General features: G+C 34.6%; 1 protein-coding gene across 1 annotated transcript in view; it reads left to right on the top strand.

Annotated features, from left to right (window-relative positions):
* LOC149798849 (DNA polymerase alpha catalytic subunit-like) overlaps positions 1–22,467 on the top strand; it is a 186,045-nt gene extending 163,578 nt beyond the window's left edge. The window contains exons 36-40 of the mRNA XM_089957752.1: positions 5,228–5,412; positions 5,716–5,844; positions 8,643–8,759; positions 18,938–19,031; positions 22,048–22,467. Of these exons, the coding sequence (XP_089813878.1) occupies positions 5,228–5,412; positions 5,716–5,844; positions 8,643–8,759; positions 18,938–19,031; positions 22,048–22,193 (671 nt within the window). The 3' untranslated portion in view covers positions 22,194–22,467. The remainder of the gene's footprint in view (positions 1–5,227; positions 5,413–5,715; positions 5,845–8,642; positions 8,760–18,937; positions 19,032–22,047) is intronic.
* The last annotated feature ends 210 nt before the right edge of the window (positions 22,468–22,677 follow it).

Below are 22,677 nucleotides of genomic sequence, written 5' to 3' on the forward strand. Positions count from 1 at the left end.
TAGCTTGCACTTGGATTAAGGAAGAGATCTATTGATTCAGAGGCCAAGGTCACTGCGACTGGAAGAAGAAGAATGGTTTCCACATAGCAACATTGCTTGTTCGTAACAGACTGAGACCAAACTTTGCAAATGGCTTAAAATTTGGGATAAAGAAGAACATATTGATTTTGGGGATCAAAAGGTCAAAGAACAGGGTCACTGACTGAAAACAGAAGTGTTTTCTGCACAAAGTTTCTTTTTTTTGCATAAAGGAATATTTAAAATGAGGCCAGTATACAATATGCATACATGCCAGCCAATACACTTTTGGCATAATCATTATGCCTTTTTTCACCTAATTACATCTTTTGTTTGTATGTATGTGGGTTACTCTTTTTTGATACATTAAAAAATTAAATAAAAATATATCAATAAAAAAGTTTCTTTCTTTTCATTTTTATTATCACCTCTCTAACTCCACTCATAAAATTGGAGAATATTCTCTAAAGGAAGACTGCTGCATAAAAATAGAGTACGGTTGCAAAACGTTTAAAAAAAAGGTTTCTTTAATTTAAACAGGTTTTATCAGTGGCTTATGTATGTTGCATGACTGATCAATGTTACAGCAGATGGATCTTTTTAAACTTAAAAACATGTCAGATTAGAGAAAGGACAAATCAGTAGTGCATTACAAATTTGAAAAGAAGAATATGAGAGTGATTTAATGCAGCACCCTGATTGAACACATCATCCAACTCATTGCAGAATTTGTGGACTTGTCTTTACGATAATTTAGTGAGAGTTAGATATGTGAACTAGTTAAAGTGAGTGTTGTATATAAATTATTTGCCAGTATGTTTTGTGTGTATTCTGGAACTAATGGACATGGAGTTTGTCCATTTATGACAAGAATTTGAATCTGGGTTATTAACAAAAATAAAGGTACATGTCCTCTGATTATAGCATGTAATAGGTTACACTTTTTATGCTGAGATTACTGTTGTGCCACTTAAATTAGCAATAATTATGCTTATACCTCTTTGAAGGTTGGCATGTATGAATATGTTGTAGATTTTACTCATTTTTAAAGAGCCAATTGTTTATATTCAAGTTTGGAAAATCATTATGAAATTCTTGGTTGTGTTCCGTTTACAACCGATCTTGGACTTTGTTGTATTTCTGGTATTGCTTTTTGTTGAGTAAATGCGCCATGGTAGAGCTTGACATAATGATCACTTTGGTGTGTGTGTGTTTGTCCATACTATAGGTTGAGCTCGTTCTTATAGCAGACCTGCCAACTCTTATGATTTTACCGTAAGTCTTACGAAAATTACCCTTAAAATACGGACTCACGGCATCCTAGCAAAAACTATGGAAAAAATTATTGTTGCCGAAAAATCCAGATAATTGGTTCATCCTTCTTTTATTTTGATCCGGGTTTCATCTTAGAATTAGTGAAATTAGTCAGGGAACCAGACTAACTTTACAGCAGCACCCCAGACGCTTGAAACTGCACCTGTTTGTTCATGCGAAGCGTCTGCATGATCAAACTGTTGATTATAGAATTTTTAGAAATGGCGTCCAGAAATCGATGCATTGTAAAGATGAAAGGGAAAATAAGCTTCTAGAAAAGTGTTAATAATCAACACAGAAGAATAAAAAGGAGTATTTAGATTCTTGTGAATAAAAGCTGGAAAGGACACAATTACGCTTATTGGACATCACGTGCCAATTTGAGTATGTCTCGTGGCAGGAAATATGATTGCCATTGTCGTGAAATTGAACGAATTTCCAAGAATTTTATGTAAAGTTGAGAGATAGCAACAAGCCATTGAGCTGCATAGGGTTTGGAAGTAGAGTTTGTGCAACTGTACTTGTGGTAAATAAAGTATGCGTAATTTGCAAACTTTTCAGTTGAACATAATGTTTATCGTTGATGCGTCGAACTTTTAATTACATTTTCCAGCTTTACAATAGCAGTTATTGATATTTTGTTACACCTTACTGAAAACGGGCCAATCTTACGGGGAAAAAACCCAACTGCCTTACTGAGACGGACTCCTCAGGGTTGGCAGGTCTGTTATAGTTATTTGCTTACCTGGCTGTAAGGAGATCAAGTGAGATTATGGAATTGGGCTTTGTTTAGCATTAATTGTTCATCATTCATAAACATTGTTATTTTCAGCTTCTCCAGAACTGGTAGGTCAGTTTCAGTCCAGATTTTTTGGACTGTTCGTCATGACATGCTCTACCAAAATTTTTGTTTGGGATGATCAATATGCTAACAAATTTTACTGAACCTATATTGATAAAACTTTATACATGTTTTTGTTAACACTGCTCATTTAGTTTACTGTGTCCCAACTAGCAACAGTGTTGCTTCCATTGTTACAACCATCCATATCTAAACTAGTTTCAACTTCCTCTCCAGAACAGCTGAACAAAATACAACCAAATTTGGTCATAATTTATTTTATTGAACATCTTGAATCAAAATTTTGTCCAAGGTGGCTCATAGAATAACCCTTTACCTCGTGCAAGAGACTTTGGACGCCTCTACTCCATTTGCATGGAAGCGCCTTTTGACGCCTGCTGTAAACATCAGCGATTTTTAGCCAGTTTTTGTAGCGCCACCTTCTGGGAAAACCCTATTAGATACTACATTCATTTCTGCGAATGACAGTTATGTCAGATCACGTGGTCACTGTTTATGCACTGGTCAATATCTGCTATTTAAAGTAACTGGGTTGTAATCTGCACTCTCCAAAATGGCGGTCGCGGATTTCATTCAGTACTTACGAAGTTTTCACGATTAAAATCACAACTATGAAAGATTCAGTAACTTAGGTAAAGGCTCTGATATTGATGTAGGCAGCAATTAGTTTTTATAAATTATCAAATTCAGAGGACTTACTGATGTAGACACAGACGAAAAACTTGTAAATTTCGAGTATGAGAAATGGCAGCTACAGTTGGTCACGTGGCCTCACTGATATGACGGTGAATAAGTTCTCTCAAGATTTTAAAGCACATAGAAAATTCTTCCGTGAAAAATAATTACACAGCTATAACAATCGGGCTTTACTCTTAAATTTTTCCACACAAAATAGATGTGTACCAAAAATGTAAAAATGGTTAAAATTGCTGTTAAATGTAGATACACTACATTGCTTAACAGTTAACAGGCAGGCCTATGCATATGGAGTCGAATAGGTAACAGGTGTTCTATTTATAGCGCGCTGCACTTTGTAGCTATGCTCTGTGAGGTAAAGGGATAACTAGAAGCAGTTTCTTTGGTGAAAGCTTAACTGTGTTGTGGTTGTTTGATTAGGAGTTTTAACGTAGCTTTAACAATTTTTCAGTCATATTACTACTATGTCTGCAGTGTGGCAGTTTATAGTGATGTCTAGCACTTCGTCTTCATTCTGCAGACATGTAGCATTATGTCCCACCCAGTTACATTATCACTTGTTACGAAAGATTTACATTTTTTTTCTTACAAGCACCATTTTGTGCAGGCCACCATGTGAAATGAGCCGTATCTAAAGTGGGACTAGGCATGGGAATGAGATACATGTACAATAGTGTATGCACAACCTGTATGAAAACTTATGCCCTGATTTTAACCAGATTCCAGGTGGAATTTTAAAGTAGATTTCACCTAAAGCCTAGATTCCACTTATTATAAATATTAGGTGGATTCAGGGTGGAATAGGGCCCGAAATATGCATATTACTCTATTACTTGGAGGAATCTGTTTATTCCGGCAACTAGACAGAATTTGTTTATTCCACTTATTTAGCCTAGATTCCCCATTTTATCACTTTTAGGCAGATTCAGGGTGGAGGAATATAGCTCGAAATATGCAAATTACTCTGTTGCTAGGCGGAATCTTTACTTTGCCTAATTAGATGGAAATACCTGCAGAAACCCCATCCAATTATGAAAATGTCAAGGTGGATTTCAGACGGGTTTTCAAACCACTTTGTACCTAAACCATCAAATATTGTCTGCATGGAAAAAAAATATAGATATTGTAATTATGTGACATCCAAGGCAAGAGATATGGGAGTTAATAATAATAATAATAATAATAATAATAATAATAATAATAATAATAATAAAGACTTTATTTAGAGAAGGTAACTCAGTTAGTTACAGAACTAGTCTGCCTTGAGGCCTTCTATCTGTGATGTACAACATATACAGCATATACAACATGATATGAAGAATCTGGCTGGACACTAAACAATTAATTGATTTTAAAAATCAAAGTATCAAGCCTGGAACATATGCACAGGCATCTATGAACATATAGACATATATACTATATAAAATATTAATCTGCATTGAAATTTTAAACTGTAAAAATAATGCAAATTTACAGAAAAGCATCCATTTGAGACACTGATTATGAAAAGAAGAAATGCTAGGAACCTGCCTTATGTCACTTGTACTGTAGACTTGATATTTGATTGTACAAACTATGATGCTGTTGTGGTCTCTTGAATTAGTCCTTGTTCCATAAGCAGCTGTGACAAACGTTTATCATGATATAATTACTCTTATTTTACACTGAATTCTAACACACCTAGAATATTTTGATAATATACACAATGCCTCATGATATTGAAAGATGATCCAGCAAGGGATGCATTTTGTAGACGAAAGGGAAAAGAAGCCTCTTGAAAAGTGTTAATAATAAACACAGGAAAAGTAAAAAGGAATATTCAGATTCTTGTGAATGAAAGCTGGAAGGGACACAATTATGTTTATTGGACATCATGTACCAGTTTGAGTATGACTTGTGGCAGCAAATATGTTTGCCATCGTCATGTGAAATTGAAAAAGAATTACATCAAGTTGAGAGACAGCAGCAAGCCATTGAGCTGCATAGGGTTTGGAACTAAAACTGTACTAGTGATAAATAAAGTCTACTCGTACTTTGCAAACTTTTCAGTTGAACACAATGTTTATTGTTGCTGCACGTTCCGAATACTGAACTTCTAATTACGCTTTCCAACTTTACAATAGCAGTTTATGATATTTTGTTAATCTTACTGAAAACTGGTCAAACTTACAAGAAAAAAATCAACTGATTTATTGAGACGAACTTGGCAGGTCTGCAGTCTGGAAGCAGGGGATAGGCCTCAGAAAGTTCTTTTGTAGCAGTATTGCTGTTACAGTATAGTATGTATTTGTACATCATATACCTTTTATATTTCTTTGCTTTTAATAATCCTTTCAGGTCTGGACCCATCTGGTTACAAGCATGCATCACAGCATCATGAGAGAGATGATGATGATGCCATGTTGAGTGGAATCCAAATATCTGATGACGAAAAGTACAAGGATTGTGAGCGGTTCAAAGTCATCTGCCCAGCAGAGGGTTGTGGAAAGGAGATCTTAATTGACAGCCCCTTTTCTGGAGTGGTAAGTCCTAAACATTTAGTTACAGCTGCAGTACTGTAGATTTCCGACAGATGTATTGCTTTAATTGCAAAAAGAACTTCATTGATCAGATATGGGATGTTTCCTTTTCTCACCTCCAGATCTTCACATTGCTGCTTCTTTCTGTGGTTTTTGTTTTCTTCTTGAAAAAGAAATCAGTTGCTAAACATAGACAAGGTTTAGGTCATGCTTTTTAAAGGTGTATTACATGCCAGCATTAAGGTGCTCAAACAAAATGAAAATCTTGCTTTCAGATTTCTTTATTTTTATGTGGTTATATTTCAGGATGTTCATTTAGAGAGTTGCCTGTATTGTCCAGGAAATATATGCAAAAAGATCTTGATGGATTTTGTGCCTCAGATCCACAACACCCTGACAGCCACCATTAGATCTCACATCAGAACATATTACGAGGTATGACATATGGAATTTTATCATTTATGATTACAAACTCAGAATGGATTTTCTTTTGCTCAAGTTGGTGTAAATTAAACAAGATGTTCATTTCTCTCCAGGCCCAGTACTCAGAAATATTTTCACCTAAGATACACACAAACCGAACTTGAGCTAATTCAGTGGTTTACTTTGGAAAAATCCCCATACTTTTTTATCTCAATTTCTTTAGCATATTGAAACAGACTTGGCAAATTTCCATGGTTTTCTTCTCACCTGTATTAGCATGGTGAGACAGACTTGGCAAATTTCCATGGTTTTCTTCTCACCTGTATTAGCATGGTGAGACAGACAAGGCAAATTCCCATAGTTTTCATTTTACTTGCATTAGCAAAGTGATACACAAATATTACATATCTGGTGACAGCAGTGTGTTTTGTGTTAAAATCAGATATGGGATTGGGATGGATACAGCAGAATATTGTGAAAGGTGAGAATGACTTTCAGGGAATGTTTCTTATTGCATATTCGCCCATTTTATCCACCCATCCCTAGACCCAGAGGTCAGAACTTAATATCCTTTAAATAAATTAGTGTCCTTCAACTTTTACTGCATGTTTTAAAGTTTCGCTTATAAAAAATACAAAATGTCACTGTAAATGCAACAACAAAAAATTATTTAACTTTTAGCCAGCTCTTTAATGATTCCAGGAGAGGAGAACATCAAACTCGTAAGTAGAGGTTGGTCAAGTTGACAATATGTCATTCAAGTTGATTGAATTCCACTAAGCAGTTTAGGAGATAGACTTGACAGATTTGATTGATGAAGGAATATCACTGTATCTTTGGCTCAGAAGCATAGAGATAAATGTTATGAGTTTTTGTATCACTTTTATTTTTATAAAAAGAATTGAAACTACATTCTTGAAAACTTTATTTCGACAGTTGGGATTGGGTAGCAGGTATCAGTAAGCATAACTAACATATAACAAAAAATTGCAACTTAACAGATTACTTTCAAGTTAACTAGTTTATTATTTTAAAAAACAAAAACAATTATTGAATACACCTAACTGTGCTCTAAGATGCAAGTAAAAGTATCACCTTAGCAACAAAATTAACCATGTATCCAGGGCATCGAGTGGATAAGTAGTCTTAAGTACTTGCCTTTACCAATGACATTTCACCTCTGTCCACATGAATTTGATTCTCTTTCTCAGCCAGTGTGGGTATATGAGAAAACTTGCCTGTACCTTGCCATGTGATGTGTTAGTGGTTCTTCTGACACCAGATACAGTGACTGCTTAAACATGTTTGTTGACAATGGGATATAGATTAAATAATTTCTTTTATATACGTGTTGTGTTTTCTCATGTGAAGATATTGGTACATGAATTTTCTAAGATGTGACCTGTACTTACTCAGATTCATGGGTTTGTCATATGCCGTATACAGTATGTAACATTATGGATTGTACTACATGAATATAAGTTGTCAATATACAAGTGCATTTCAGACTAAAACCAAAATTTCCATTGTTTATTTTCTCTCAGTGTAAATCTTACTCCATGGCGACCTTGTACAAATTTCACTTGTATATTAAATTTTGTTTCATTTTTTTAATATATATATTCATTTTCTCTTTCTCTCTCTCTCTCTCTCTCTCTCTCTCTGTCTCTTCCCCCACCATCCAGCACCTGTCTCAGCACCTGCTTATCTCGACAGTATTACCTTGGTTCAGATGAAGTCATTATAAACGGGTAGTACTGTATCAGTATTGAGCTATCACCGTGTAGAATATGAAACTATTCCTGTGACAGAACCAGGACACCAAATCAATAGATTTACAAATGCTGTCAATAGAACCAGGACACCAAATCAATAGATTTACACATGCTGTCAATAGAACCAGGCACCAAATCAGTAGATTTACAAATTTTGGATCAGTATATTGGCTTCTAAACCAGTAGGTTCTATATCAACATAAACTATGTATTTTGAGTAAATTGAAAAGATGGCAAGTGCATTTTTTGCTATACAATATTTTCTTCATACTATAATAAAAAGAACAAGTTTTGAACATGAATCAGTTTCTTGTGGATAATGGTATAATAATACTAATTACTTAATATGACCGAGTGTATCACCACTTACATGAAAGAGAAAGAGATATATATATGTCATAGTTCATTGCACAAAATTTTTAAAAATCCATCGTGGATTTTCAGTTAATTTCACAAGAATTTTGACTCGTGGCTAATGTCAATCATTGCGATTATTAAGTTTGACACATGACAAGCTGTCAGCTATCTTTCTGGTCCATATTTTCACTCGAAGCACTTTGTATAATGTGATTAATGAAGAATGACCTCTGTGTCAGCAGTGTCAATGACAAAACAATCAAGCTTAGGCTGTGAAGAAGTTCAAACTTCATTTTCCTGTGGATATATTTTTAAGGCTGCTAATTGTGCTGAAATACTCCTCCAAGCTAAGTTTTTGTAGAAAGACTTTTATTCCAAAGTAAATTCCTTGAACAAATGTTTTGGATGGTTTTTCATTTAGGTTAATAAAGAAGCCTTTAGATTATGAGGTCAAAGGCTATGGTCATGATATAGCTATTTAACAAAAATACTGGTTTGTGTACATTAACCTTAATTCAGTGCCACATACCTTAATCAGAGTTCAAGGTCATTGAGACCTGTTGGTCAGTACTCTTCAGAGTCAGTCATGCCTTACTAGTTTGTACATAGAGGATTATTAAATGTGCTATTTACAGTAGTTTTGATGGATATTGTGCTAATGTCTGTCCTACTTAATAGGGCTGGCTCAGATGTGAAGATTCTGCCTGTGGTACCCGTGTACAGAAGTTACCACTCATGTTGCACCATGGTCATCCAGTATGCCCAGCATGTAACCATGGACTGCTTCATCCAGAGGTAAGCTTGTCAGACCATTTTTAAATTCAAATACTGTAGTAATTTATGCATAGAAACCCATAAATTCAGCCACGAGAATCATTAATATTTGGATTTTTAACTTTTGAAATGCTTTTTGGGATAGTAAAGAAAACAAGTCATTGTAATTATATATATTCTTAACACACTTAACAGTACCTATATCTCTAATCAGTCTTAATTATAATTGATCACTGTCAGCTATTTTATTCCAAACAGGCTCAAGTACACTTAAAATTACAACATGAAGCTTAGTGGTATATTTTTATTTCCTTTTAAAACATTTTTATTTGACAAGATTGAATGCATAAATACTATTAAGTGAAAATGCTTAAATATTGGAGATCTTAAGATTCTAATGGCTTTTAGCATACATTTTTTCCTAGAACTTATCGTGGCAGCCAGTGTTTGTAAAATTTAATAAAATCATATTCAAAGGAAATATAACAAGATGTGATGAGAGAAAAGTAAACTTTTATATACCTTATTATTACATTTAACTAGAAAATGTGTTGTTTTTGACACTGCATTTGCTGCTGATTTAAATATATTATCCTTCAATAATTATTCACTTTCGTTAAAAATAATTATTTATAAAACTTTGTTTTTCTGTCAAAAAACTATACCTAGAATTTCACCCCATTGAAGTATTTTATTCCATTCTACTGTTTTAAAATTAATTATTCATTGACAAGCTGATGTATTACCTCAAAACTAGGCCACAATTAATTCAGTTAAAATTCTTGTCACAAATCAGCTAAATCCATGTGCATTAGTAGTTAGTACCAGACAAACTGATAACACTAGTCTAAATGTCGGGCTTTCACTAAATGGTCACAAAATGATGTATGCTGTATTCATCACTGTCAAATTCTTCTTTCAAATTTTTTTACATGCTACTGATTTGTCCTTTTCCTGATGCAACATGTTTTTCAATTTAACAAAATCCCTGTCCTCTAAACTTTTTCTGTCATTTATATGAGTCATCTATGAGTCCCAACGATAACTCACGTTTTTCTTAATATCTGGTCTTTTTTTTTTCTTCTTCTTCTGTTTAGACTGGTATGCTACATATGTGTGCATCAAAATATAATGAATTTGAGACACATGGTTTCACAGTCAAGAAACCAGTCTTTTCTCTTGGAACTGTTTCATGTACAGTTACTATGAATAGAAAATAAGGAAATTAAACGCTAATGTTTGATAAATGCACAGCCGCCAATAGTCACACTATATGAGCCTCAAACTATGATTGTTATTGTGTCTTGCTCGCTACAGATATCTTTGATCTGAACTTGGATTTTTTTTATTTTTTTTATTTTTGTGGGTACCACGCTGCCCATTTCATTAACTGGGTTATTAACAACAGGCAGGTACCCACTGACAGGTTTAATGCTGACAAGAAACACATGGTATGAGGGACTAATGTAATTAACTATAGTACAGACCCTGGAGCGATCATTCATAGGACTTTTTAAGTCCAGGAGACCCGCTTTCACTCCTCTCTTGTCATGTTTTGAGGATATATAGTCATACCTGCAATAACATGTATTGTGCATAAAATAAAATAAAAATGTCTCCCAAACCCACTGACATGGTCGTGTTTCAAAACACAATTTTCAGTAATGGAGGGAGGGGCTCCAGTACATGCCTGTAATATGAAGCTTGTATAAACATTGGAGAGTCCTGTTTACAGCTCGTGTAAAGCTATCCTTTGGGTGGCTTGTACAACAATAAAAAGGCATAATCGGGTCTAAACAACCACTATTTCAGATATTAATTGGCTGATAAGAACTAGGGTGATACGTTGAGTCCTTTAAACATTGCTCTTTTTGGGGAGCCCATTTGCATAAGTAAAGTTCACAAAAGGGAACCATCCCAATTGGTTTTAAGTTATAGATAAATCTAAGACGTGCTACATGTATGTAAAAGAACAAAATTTAATTACATGCCTTGAATAACAATGTTTAAGCCATCTGTACGTTAGTCGAATTTCACTCATATAAAATGCAAAGCATGATTATTTCAGTTGCTGGAATAGTGTTTAGGTGTGATTCTGTTTTGATGGTGATTCAGGAAGGAATAAGCTATCAGCAAAGCAAGCAGAGCCCAACAAAAATAAATTACATAACATGGGGGAGGGTAATTCTTTGCACACACTGCAAAACAACATATAAACTCATGTCATTATGGAGTGTATTGCATCAGTTGAATTAGGAGCACCATCTGCATGTAACATATTCAATACACTTAATCAAACATTCTGATTAGTTCTCTTTATTATTATTCGTTATCTTGTTAAAATATTGTTAATTGACACTTGCTTTTCAGGATGGATTTAGCATGAAATAGCTTGATTGAAAGAAAATAATAATCAGATACTCATGTTTGCACAGTTGATTTGTGTTGATTAAGTGTTAACTGGACAGCATCATTTATTACTGCTGTATTGCCTATAAAATCACACCCCACTTAAATATATTATGTACCTTTCCCCCAAATCCACCTCCTTTATTTGATTCAAAAGACATAATGTGGTAATACAAAGGAGGTCAGCTTTTAATTCACTGCAACAGTACAACAAATACTTCTAGAAGTCAGTTATCAAAACACGGTCGGCACTTAATTACGTTCTCAGAGAAATGCTCGCAGACATAACTGTTATAGTAGATTGATGCATTTTACGTTTAATTACAAGAGGACACATTGCAATTATGATGATTACACTTAAAAGGAACTGAAAGATAGAACTAGAACACAAATTTCAGTTGATAAAAAAATTATTTAATTGTATTTATTTATTAAAGTACTGCCTCCACTCAGCGTAAGTGACATTTTCATTGATGAAATTTCCTTAAATATCGTTAATTGCAGTGTACTAGAAATGTCATTTAGAAAGAAAATGTAAAAAAAATTATGACCTATTTGTAAATTTGATATTTCAAAGTGTTGATTAAAATTTCCAGGTCCTATCTACCATTTTCGACAATACATCATTGTTTCCGTTACCAATTTTGATCGTGATTTTCTTCAAGTTCAACAAAAAGGGATCAATTTTTAGGGTATTTTCTGGTATAAAAAAATGGGAGCCATGCCTGCCCTCTGTGTTATAAGCAGGTTCACAAGTTATTGAAGGAGTGGTGTATATGTACATTTATTAGGAATAGTTTATCTTCCTAAACATTTGCAATCCGTTTTTACATTTTTGAAACTTTGCCTATGGTTGATACCATATGGCTCATGTTGTGCTCAGGCGCTATAAAACACTACATAAATACATACATACATAGCGTGACCCCGCTATAACAAGGTAGTTGGGAGCAATGGAAACCGGCCATGTTATAGACTGAACCATTTTATAGGCAATAAGGGTGTAGCGATATACTGATTTACCAGTAAATTGCAATACAAAATGCCCAAAACGGTATATCGCGATACGAGTATAGTAATACCCGTATACCGGGAGGTTTTTTTCTCTCACCAACATTAGCCCGTCCAGAACTAGCTTTGAGCACACCAATGTCTTTTATTAAGCTTAACATTGTTACCAGAATGGAGGCTTCTGTGTATGAGCTGGTGAAGAACCCAAGAGCAAAGAGTTCTGTTTGGAATAATTTTTCACTAAAATAGTAGTTTATCACTAATATAAATGGCAAAACTGTTGCTGTTTGTAATATGTGCAAAACTGAAATCAAGCACGCAGGTGGTACGACAATCCTCTCAACTCATTTATGGCATCACCATCCATCAGTACTTTCCATAAGTACTGTGCAACAGTGACACAACCTCTAACGCAACAGCCGAAGGTTCCATTAAAAGTGTATGTATTGTTTCAGATCAACAACCAAAGATTGTCGATATGCTAGGTGCACAGACTAAATACAAATCTTCATCACCAAGGTCCACAGCTATCACTCATGCCATTGCTAGTTTCATCGTTCACGATGTGCGGCCGTACAGTGTTGTATCAAACAAAAGGATTTTTAAACATGGCATCGGTGCTTGATCCATGATATGTTGTGCCATCTAGACCAGTCTTCTCTGAGAAAATTATCCCAAATATGTATTTACAAGTCAAGGAAGGCGTAAAAGCACTAAAGTTGCATTAACAACTGACAGTTGGACTTCCAGAGCAATGGAATCATATGTTACAGTAACCGCATGTTTTATTTCTCTTGATTGGAAACTTCAGAGTTATGTGCTACAAACACGGGCTCTACCTGAGAGTCACACAGGTACAAATATTGCTGAAGTTCTGTTGTCGGCTGTTAATGAATGGGGAATTCCATCCAATCCTTCACTGGTAACTGACAATGCTTCAAACATGGCTGTCGCAGCATCAGAAGCAGGATGTAACCCACATACTGGTTGCTATGCACACACTTTAAATTTAGCTGCCCAGAAAGGCCTGAAGACAATGATGTTAGCAGACTTCTTGGCAGGATTAGAGAATTGTCAGCTTTTTTCAGTGCAGTTGCTGCAGGAATACTCGGAGACAAAATTGAGCTCCTAAACTTACCAAAACACAAACTAATTCAAGATGTTTGTACCCGATGGAACTCAGCAGCTGACATGATTGAAAGGTTTCTGGAACTACTACCGGCAGTATATGCTGCCCTAACCAGCAAAGAAGTGTGCAGTGTGAACAAAGATGTAAGTACCTTGTAGGAAACTGATATTAGCAATGCTAAAGAAGTATTAGCGTGTTTGAAACCACTACAGACAATCACAACAGTGTTGTGCACAGAAGAAACACCCACCATATCCATCATTCTTCCACTGCAGAATCAACTGTTGACTACACTTATGGCACCATCCAATCATGATTCAACATTGGTGAAATACATGAAAGCAACTATTGTGAATGATCTTTCAACCAGATATGAAGGGAACAAGGATTTCCTCCAGATAGCAACCGCTCTTAACCCAGGTTCAAAAACCTCCCTTTCCTGACTAACAACAATCAGTTTGAAGTCTTCAGCCAAAGAAAGTTAAAACAGGTATGCCAACAGGATTCAGCTACTGATGTTCCACCTCTTCCTGCATTACCAGCTTTGTCAGCTGAGGATATCAGCACAACTACATCTCACCAAATGAAAAGAAACAAGACAGATAAAGATGCTTCTCACTCATCCACATTAGCTAAAGTTGACTCTGTTTCTGTCTTATCTGCATCTGATGATGCTTGAATTGCTCTAACAGATGCAAGTTCTATTTCTCCAAAGATAACTAATGCTGGTCTTTTTGGAGATGTATATGTTGTGAAAGTGGAGAAAAATACTAAGAATTTTCTTGAAAAAGTAACTGAAGAAATTGAGAGCTACAAGGATCCGGAGTCCATTCCTCTTGCCCAGAATGCATTACAATGGTGGCAAGATCATCAGCATCAGTTTCCTGTGTTATCCAGTTATGCAAGAGAGTTGATCTGCATGCCAGCAACATCTGTCCCTTCTGAAAGAGTCTTCAGTACTGCAGGAGATACTGTGTCAAGCCAAGGGGCAGCAATCACTACAGAGAATGTTGATATGCTACTATTTCTGAAGAAGAACATGACTGTACCTTAATGTCTCCTTTGTAAACACAATGAACTCTGGACTTTGATGGATTCACTTAAGTGGGCTAGGAAACATAAACAAGTTTCGCTAGAAAAATGTAAATGTGCTAATCCTTTGTTTCAAACACAGCTAAATAAGCCAGCATCGCCTAATTTTGTCCAGTTGTAAAAGACTGTTTTATCTAGTCACATGAAATATTTTGTGTTCTTTCTTTTATTGGAGAAATTTATTGTTTGACAGTGTTGCCAAGTTATAGATGAAAACAAGGGGTTTACATCAAAGATCAAATTACATTATTAGTTTAATTTTGATCGTCACAAAAATACTGTTTCTAGTCAGCCAAATTAGGTTCTTATGTGATTTTATTTCTGCTGCCTGTTAAGTAATTAGTCTCTCAGGTTCAAACCAAGAAAGGATGGGAATCACTGATATTATTAATTTACTATATTATTCATTTTTCTAATCAAAGTAGGATATTTATCAGTGTGATAATTTGTGATTATGTGTTGTTTTTCTTGTGTTTATCACTTGTCACGATTGTATGAATCTTTAGATCATTTTGATTTGAAGACTTTCAAATCAGGCAAAATAATTCTATAACTCTTTTTCAGTATTTTTGTTTCTTGCTTCTAGAAGTTTTCACATGTTGATATATTTTTAGTTTTCTAAACAAGTGATGTGATTATTACAGTTACTGGGTGTTTTAGTGGAATAAAAAGCAAGATGGTTTCATTTTCTTCTTTATATTTTCATAATTGCAATGCCAGTAGCTGGTAAAGGAAAGTAACATTTTCATTGGTCAGAATGTTACCATGTGATCAAAATGAACTGCGTTTATTTCTGTAAGGAGAACTACTTTTCTAATACCCACTTCTATAAATAGAGTCACATGTACAGCATAAGATAAACACTGCCAGTGAAGGCAAACGTGAAATAATCATTAAAGAAAAAGATCATTCTAAGAATTTTTTAAAAAATAATTGAATAAATTTGGTTTTCATTGGTTGAAGGACTGGTATTATGATGACCTTATTACAATAAAGCAGGACAATCCCAAGTGCTATGAATAGCTACGTACAGAAAAACCCAAACATGTATTACTACACTCAGTTAAGATTTCTATTTTTTAATGATGCAAACAAAATAACATAACGAATAATTGAAATCTCAGTTATAAGAGTTTAACGTTTTTTCTGAGTTTATCGTGGTATAAACTGTCAATTGCCGACTCACAGCAGATAACACCTGAATGCAAGGAAATTGCTCGTTATTTCAGTACAAAATATGCAAAATCAACATTCAAGTCATAAATGCTTTCAATGACCAATACGTATTGATACGTATCGCAATACAGACATGCCATATTGCAGTGCATTTTTTCCTGGCAATACTCACCCCTAATAAGCAACCAGGTCAGTTTGCTGAAGAAAATGATGCATATACCCAACCAAAATTGGGGGGGGGGGGGTAATAAATGCGGGCGCAAAAATATGTGCTTCATTGGCACAGTTACCATTTTAAATCAATGCATATTAAATGAGAAATACATATGTAGTGAAAACAGAAGTCGTTTTTTTTACTTTATTCAAAGAACCACATATTGGTACATACACATGTATACTGTTTATATATACATGTCTAATGAACAGCATGAATAGAGTATCAACATGTACTCACCCGCGAATCTCATCACATACATTGAATCCACAATACAAGTAATTCCATGGAAAATATGCACACAGATTTAAAATATTCAATAATTTTTTCACAGGTCATATAGGTCTGAATTCAGTGGGGAAAAATAACACAATCACATAATGAATGATGAAGCACATTTACTTTTCAATATGCCCCAAGTCGGTAAAAGTTAGTTTGCATTTTAAGCTGTAGTTGGTAGCGTTCCTGCAAAATAGAAACTTTCACAGCACAGTGAACATGTTCCAGTCATGTTGGAAAATGAAACAATCCATCAGATTCCATTGCTTTTATTTAAGTTTGGTACTGACTTCCTTTGAAGAAAGGTTCTTTGTTTTTATTAAAGATTGTAGTCACTTTCTTTGATGAAGGGTGCATGTGTTATTGAAGTCACCGCTAAAGGACAGCTTTGGAGAACCAAATAAATGCCCATTTCTTATTGTGTCAGCAACATCAAATAATTATATGGCATGATTGAAACTGATTATTTTTTCAATTTGCTTAGTACGTTTTCATACAATCGGTGCTTCAAAGGTAATCTGTTTTCTTTGAAATTTCAGCAGACTATTTTATCTGGGTACATTTTTAAAAAAGGAATTGGCCGTCATTTGGACGATTCTAGTTACTGTTCCTCCCTGCCTGCTGAATAGACCAATAAGTAAGATCTTGTGTTGTTTTGTGGGGTTTTTTTTTTTTTTTTTTTACATTAATGGTAGCGGAGTGGTGCTGCCTTCCACACATAAATTAGAAATTTAAAAAAGGATCAACAGACGATAGAGATGCAGGTGTTTTGGTCTGATGACAGGGATTGCCAAAGAAAATGAATGTTCTGAAGGATTTAATTCTGAGGGAAAAGAAGAGGAATTTTACTTACCATCCACATACAAATGTCAGTCTATGTAAATATATTAATTACTAGCAACAAGCTGAAAATCCAACGAAAGATAGATTACGAGATAATACCTCGTCCCGTTGATCTGTTTCCAGAAATGTCGACAACAACAAAAGCAAATATCTCACAGCATACAGTACTCATGCTAGATGTCAACATAAGCAGATTATGATATAATAATGCACTGTTAAGATGGTGTGTCAATATGGACAAAGAATTTGTTCATGTATCTCTTATAAATTTCAGTGCATTTTATATCAAGTTTGCAGCTTCCTTTCATGGGGCCTCTGAATTTCACCTCCGTTGCAATGGTTGTATATACAACATCAAAAAATTGCCAGATGGTATATTTTGCCACCAATAAGGACAACAGATTTGGAATTTGTGACATTGGCGAAGCCCTGAATAAACCTTTTACATGATCTTTTTCGTACTTATTGAAGAAAAAACTATATTTTCCTGTGCGACAAAAATACATATAAAATTTCAGGAGCCATGCCACAACAGTGTTATATCCGAATTTGTGTTATAACGGAGCATGCACATACATACATACATACATACATACACACATACATACACATACTCACTCAGGTGAGACTCCTGCATAGCAAGTGTTGGCTGTACTGGTGGTAGAGCATTAGTTGACTCTTGTGGTCGAAGAGCATTAGTTAGTTGTACTAGTGGTAGAACATTAGTTGGCTGTACTGGTGGCCTTAATTTATATCAGTATCACATAGGATGAAAGTCTTGTGTCAAGTTTGGTGGTAGAGCATTAGTTGGCTGTACTGATGGCAGAGCATTAGTTGGCTGTAGTGGTGGTAGAATATTAACTGGCTGTATTGATGGCAGAGCATTAGTTGGCTGTACTGATGGCAGAGCATTAGTTGGCTGTACTGATAGCAGAGCATTATTTGGCTGTAAAGGTGCAGAGCATTAGCTGGCTGTACTGATAGCAAAGCATTAGCTGGCTGTAGTGGTGGTAGAGCATTAGTTGGCTGTACTGATAGCAGAGCATTAGTTGGCTGTACTGATGGCAGAGCATTAGTTGGCTGTACTGATGGCAGAGCATTAGTTGGCTGTAATGGTGGTAGAGGTGAAGCAGGACTGAGATGAGCATCTTGATGGAATAACTTGTTGCTTTTTGCATTTTGGAAGCATGTCATCACTCCCACAGTAGCTGCCTTAATTTATATCAGTATCACATAGGATGAAAGTCTTATGTCGAGTTTGGTGTTCAAGTGCCTAATTTCTTTGATTGAATTGTTAATTCAGTGATGAAACGGGACATTTTTAAGTAGGATTAACCATTTAATGTTTTATATCATGCATTGAGTAAGAGTTTAATTCCTACTTGGGTTATCATTTTGCACTACTAATTAATGACAAAAGAGAACAGCAAGCTTACCGTAATCACTGCTAGTCATCTGTACTTGGCATCTCTGTCATTGTTGCTGCAGGCATTTTCATTTTTTTTTATTTGCTTTTTATGGGGTTTATTGTCATCTTAACAGAACTTGCTTTTTAGATATTACCTCCTTTTGACTTCAAAGAATAAAATAATTGCTATTTTATGGTTGCTAAAAGAATTTCTGAGTATCAGTTTTACTCAAAAATTTTTTAAAATTTACTTAGAATTTTCGATTTTGGGAGTTCCTGTATAAGATAAAAATAAATTTACTGCCCTCGAAGGGCTTGAACTTTAGAGCATTAATATGTGAGTTGAATAGAATAGTTAACTTGTAAGTGTTTTTGCAGTGGTTTTTTGTATGCTAGAATATTAAAGACTTGTTTTATATGAAGATTACCTGACTTTTCATTAGTTTATACTCCTGTGAGTCTAAGGCATATATTTTCATCATTTATGGACAATAAAAGGAAGTTTTGAAAGGGTAATCTGTTTAATGTTGTAATGACGTTTTTGGTATTTACGCAATTCATGGTCTTTATACATTTACTGTTAACATCCTGCTTTTACTGATGGCACTGCATTTTGTTTTCTTTTCTAATTTTTTCAGTACACTGACTCCATGCTATACACACAGCTGTGCTTCTACCAGTATATATTTGATCCAGACAGAGCCATGACTCAGATGGGGGAAAAGGAGAAAGGTTTGTCACCTATTTCTAACTTGGCATATATTTGTCAGTGTTTATGATGAGATGAGCATGTAATTTGGCATCCAAGCAATTCATGCATTTACCTGTACTTGAAGTGCTTTTTTTTTTTTTCCAACATATTTAATATGGGATTCAGATGTATTTCAGCATCCAGACATTTCATACATTTACCTGTACTTGAAGTGCTTTTTTTTTTTCCAACATATTTAATATGGGATTCAGATGCATTTCAACATCCAGGCATTTCATGTATTTACCTGTACTTGAAGTGCTTTTTTTTTCCAATATATTTAATATGGGATTCAGATTCATTTCAGCATCCAGGCATTTCATGTATTTACCTGTACTTGAAGTGCTTTTTTTAACATACTTAATATGGAATTCAGATACGTTCCGAATGCTCAAGATGGTTCAAATAACTGAGAAAAATTCTTGAATTACTTTGGGAAAAATCTTAAGTAGTTGATTTAGCATTGAAAGGTGTCTGAATTTGTTGAAAAATTATTTGAAAGTTGCCACAAACTCCTTTTGAATATTTCTGAATCAATACAAAGGTTTAATTGAATACTAGCTGTACTTTTTTAGGCTTTTGTTTTTACTTATTTTCCAAAAATAATAATAGGTGAATCAAGAAGTAATACTATTTGTAGTTACCAGATGGTATAATATTTGTAGTTGCCAGATGGTATAATATTTGTAGTTGCCAGATGGTATAATATTTGTAGTTACCAGGTGGTATAATATTTGTAGTTGCCAGATGGAGTAGTATCCTTTGCTGTAAAGGTGCAGTTAGGCAGTTTTCTTCTATGTTTTTATTTAATCATGAAGTGATAAACAAAATAACAAAAAGAGAAAGTTGATAAACTTCTGTAAGCCCATGAACAAAATTCAGAATGTATTAGCCATGTTAAATAAGGCCTCAAGAAAAAACTCGCCAAGCCAGTACAAATCATGTTGAACAAGTCATCAAAGGAAAAATATCTGTGCATTAAATCCTTGGGGGAAAAAACTCCCTGGTAGAAAAATGCTGCCAGGCCACAGAAATGCATGTTTCTTGCAACAAAATCATAAGTCATGCAACTTCTGAAAACCAGTGGGGAGAATGTCATGCAAATTATTTGTGGTTCAAATTAAGGCCTGGTCGTCCATTTTGCCAGGGAGATCCAGGTAAATTTATTGTTTGAATACAAATATCTCTATGATTGAAATCTGCTGCAGTTTTAGCAGAAACTATTCAGGAGTCCCAATTAAATTGTCTCCTAGATGGATATAACAAACTGATCCATTAATCACCCAAAACTGAAGCATAACAAGCGGCAAGTTTTATGAATGTCAAAATAGAAGATAATTGATTTCTTTACAGTAAGATCACCTGCTACAATTGATAGTATAGAACAAGAAGAAAGCTATCGTTTCTGACATGAATTGAAGACATCACACAAACCAATAACACAGAAATAGTCTGTTATGTCCAAATTTAATTTTAAAATACCACTGAAAAGGAGATTGACCATCATGCCATCTATTTTTGTCCATCCAAGATGTAATCTGATTGATATTTAACACATTTTTGGGCTCAAAATCACTCACTAGTATCTCCATTAACAATTTCCCAGCAGCAATAATCCAATATACTTCATAACTTTACTCGGTATTGTAAAGCACAGCAACAGGTGCCTCCCCTAAGGACACAACAGTGTTCCGTTCGAGGTTTTAATTAAGATTAAGTGTACAAAACAAAAAAATCATTTACTTTTTATTACTCCACAAGAATATATTAATTGCATTAAAATCTTGGTAGTGCACCAAATTTGTATGCCTCAAAGGCAATGATGCATCTAGTAGAGAGTTTTAAACACTGATTCATTACATTTTTTAAACAGAAAATAATGTATTACCTTCCATTGTTATTTTCGCAAGGCATAATGCGTGTAAGCTTATAATAAAACCTGTCTTGATGGCCTGTCAATCATGGTCATAGTAATGATGCACATACTGATTTTTATTTAAATCCACTGTCATCAGTGACCACCTGCAAAATTTGACCAGTGACCTTTTTTTTAAGACAGAATATGTTTCAAATTGCTATGAATAACAGCATTGCAAACTTGGACACTGTTGATCTTGACTTAATCCATTGTAAACATGACTGCTTAGTCACAGGCAAAGTGCAGGATGTTCTAAACAACATGGTTGTGAAGGACCATATCACAAAAATAGAAACAAGCCCCAATGACATTTATTTCATCCATTGTAAACACAACCACTTAACAAGTAAAGACTGTCGCAAATACACAAGAAATCACTGGTTACTGACTTTCAAAATTATAAAGGTCATGCAGTTGGTGTAATTTGTTATAGACTGTAAACCAGACCAACTCGCATGTAACTAACTGCCACTATATTGACAAAATGATGTGAATATCCATTGATATTATCCTTTCTTTCTTCAGATGGTCTGATGAACATGTACAGTTCTGAGCTTTGTGTTGCTTCTTTTAGGAAAACTTACATAATGAGAATTATGTTATTCTGTTTCTGGACAAGTTAATTATATTTTTTAATTATATTTATATACAGGTATCTACTGACCTGTGCAATTTTTAATTTTGTGTTGTCATGACTTAAATTTTTTGTGAAGACTACAAAAATTAATTTCAGCTAATGTGGGTATGTGAGAAAGCTTGCCAGTAGCTTCTCGTGGGTCACTGGTTCTTTCTGGGGTTTTCCTGGGTTCTTCCTCCACCATTAATACTGGCCGCCATGTATAGCTTATCGTGTGCTGAAAAATGGCATTAAACCATACAACAACAACAGCAACAAAAATTAATGAAATTGATTGTCTACAACAACAACAGAAAAAGGGATTAGTAAATAGTAAAATGAATGGTATTGACTTAAACCTGTTATGAGAGACCAGGTTTTGGCAGAAGGGGCTGTATTGTGCATCATTTATTGCTTAAAGTATTTTATTATGATTTTAAGGTTAATCACATTATATTTACAGAACGGGCAAGAGCCATTCTGAATAATGATTCCCTCCGGAAAATGTATACAGAACTCCGAAGTGTTCCTGAACAGTGGCTGAAGAGAAATGCTTACTCTGAAGTGAACCTGAACAAACTCTTTGAAGGACTGTTCACCCTAAAATGAGATGGAAAATGTTACCTTGGTCAATGTTTATTTTTGTAAATATTTTGTATGCCTATTAAATTTCATCTGTCATATATGTAAAGTAATAGATACACAAAACAGACACTGCTAAATTATTACTAAGGTTTTTCTGATCTTTGTCATGAAGTACTCATTTTCATTTTGCAGAGATGGCTATTGGTTTATTGTATCACTGACTCAAATTGGTTTTTAGCCTAAACATGAAATTATTGATGCCTCAGTGTATAGATTTTCAATAAAAACAATGAAAATACATGCTTTACATTATAATGGAAGAAAGATTAAGTTTTAGTCATGCCCGCTTAAGCATAGGTGAGAATTAGGTATCACTTACTCTGATGGTGGTGGCATCAACAGTGATAAAGTTTTTTGTTAAAGTTTTTGGTCACAAATTTCAAACCCAGGGTTAATTATCAGACTTGGACTGTAGAATTAGGGGAGTTTACCATTTCATATTCATCCA

This window comes from Sinohyriopsis cumingii, chromosome 5 (assembly GCF_028554795.1).
Source record: "Sinohyriopsis cumingii isolate HCF-2022 chromosome 5, ASM2855479v2, whole genome shotgun sequence".
Classification (NCBI taxonomy): domain Eukaryota; kingdom Metazoa; phylum Mollusca; class Bivalvia; order Unionida; family Unionidae; genus Sinohyriopsis; species Sinohyriopsis cumingii.